General features: G+C 55.6%; 1 protein-coding gene across 1 annotated transcript; it reads right to left on the reverse strand.

Annotated features, from left to right (window-relative positions):
* Window positions 1-303: 303 nt before the first annotated feature.
* On the reverse strand, window positions 304-716 carry LOC108801333 (brorin-like). The gene has a single exon (XM_018573258.1). It carries the CDS (start codon window positions 676-678, stop codon window positions 304-306), a length of 375 nt encoding a protein of 124 aa, XP_018428760.1. The 5' UTR covers window positions 679-716.
* Window positions 717-1,502: the final 786 nt, after the last annotated feature.

A 1,502-nucleotide genomic window follows, 5' to 3' on the forward strand; every position in this document is an offset into this window, starting at 1 on the left:
CAGTATAAGCGGGTGGCAGAGATGAGGTATAGGGGGCACAATGACCAGTATAAGCGGGTGGCAGAGATGAGGTATAGGGGGCACAATGACCAGTATAAGCGGGTGGCAGAGATGAGGTGTAGGGGGCACAATGTCCAGTATGATCAGGTGGCAGAGATGAGGTATAGGGGGGCACAGAGTTTGGTATGACCAGGGGCTGCACCTGGTTCACAATGGGCAGTGTGTACAAGGGCAGAGAAGACGTGGGCAGTGTATGTAGGGGGTATAAACGGGCAGATATTTGTACCCAATGGGCAGATATGTTCAGTGCACGGCAGAGCAGAACGTTGGTACCTGGAAAAGCTCGCCCAGCTCGTAGACCTCTCCTCTGTACTCGCAGCCAATCTTCTCACAGCGGGGGCAGCAGTCGGTGGGGTAGTGACTGACATGCATGCAGGCAGGTGGCAGGGCGGTGCACTCGGTCCTGGCACAGGTTGCCCCCTCTGAGGTACACTCACACTGTGTACAATGGTCCGAGTCCAGGAAATACCATTCCCCAACATAGTACACGCTGCCATTAGCTTCACAAGTGCTGACCTGGTGAGCCTCTGACAGAACCGCCTCGCTGATCAGGAGCAGGCAGAGCAGTGTGGTCCGTGCCAACCTCCCCATCCTGGCGGCAGCGCTGGTTGATGCCATGGTTGGTGACACAGGTGCAGAGTCACAAGTCTCAGAGTCTTGCCGATAACTCTCTGGCCTGAGCTCGTCTCTCTGTACGGAGGTCTCACAGGACCAGTGCCAGGACCAGCCTCGGGATCAGTGCACAATGAGGTCTGTGGGGTGCCCGGTCCTCTGCATCATGAACTAATACTGATCTCCCCTCACAGGGGAGGCCGGCGTGCTATAGAAGGGAAGTCTGCGGGGAGGTTCAGCCTCTGAATTAGGAAGTAATGATGACAAATGTCCAGAACCAGAACTTTCACTGATGAGGAGATCCGGTTCTTCTAGAGACGAGCACACAATACAAAGTGCAATCTGCAGAGGCTCGGAGCGGGTTCTGTGGGATCAGAGTAGGTCCGGTAGATCCTGGAAGTTTGAGGGGTTCTGGTGGATGGATCTCTGTAGTTCTCTCTGGTTTGATGGGTCCTCGTGACTCAGTGAATCCCAGTGGCTCACGGTGAATCTTGTGGGTTGGTGGGTCTCAGGGTGAATCCCGTGGCTTGGTGGGTCTTAGTGACCTCTGTGGTTTGGTAGGTCTCGGTGGCTCACGGTGAATCCCGTGGTTTGGTGGGTCTCGGTGACCTCTGTGGTTTGGTAGGTCTCAGTGGCTCACGGTGAATCCCGTGGTTTGGTGGGTCTTAGTGACCTCTGTGGTTTGGTAGGTCTCAGTGGCTCACGGTGAATCCCGTGGTTTGGTGGGTCTTAGTGACCTCTGTGGTTTGGTAGGTCTCGGTGGCTCACGGTGAATCCCGTGGTTTGGTGGGTCTCAGTGACCTCTGTGGTTTGGTAGGTCTCGGTGGCTC

Source organism: Nanorana parkeri, unplaced genomic scaffold (genome assembly GCF_000935625.1).
Source record: "Nanorana parkeri isolate BGI_ZX_2015 unplaced genomic scaffold, ASM93562v1 scaffold2304, whole genome shotgun sequence".
NCBI lineage: Eukaryota > Metazoa > Chordata > Amphibia > Anura > Dicroglossidae > Nanorana > Nanorana parkeri.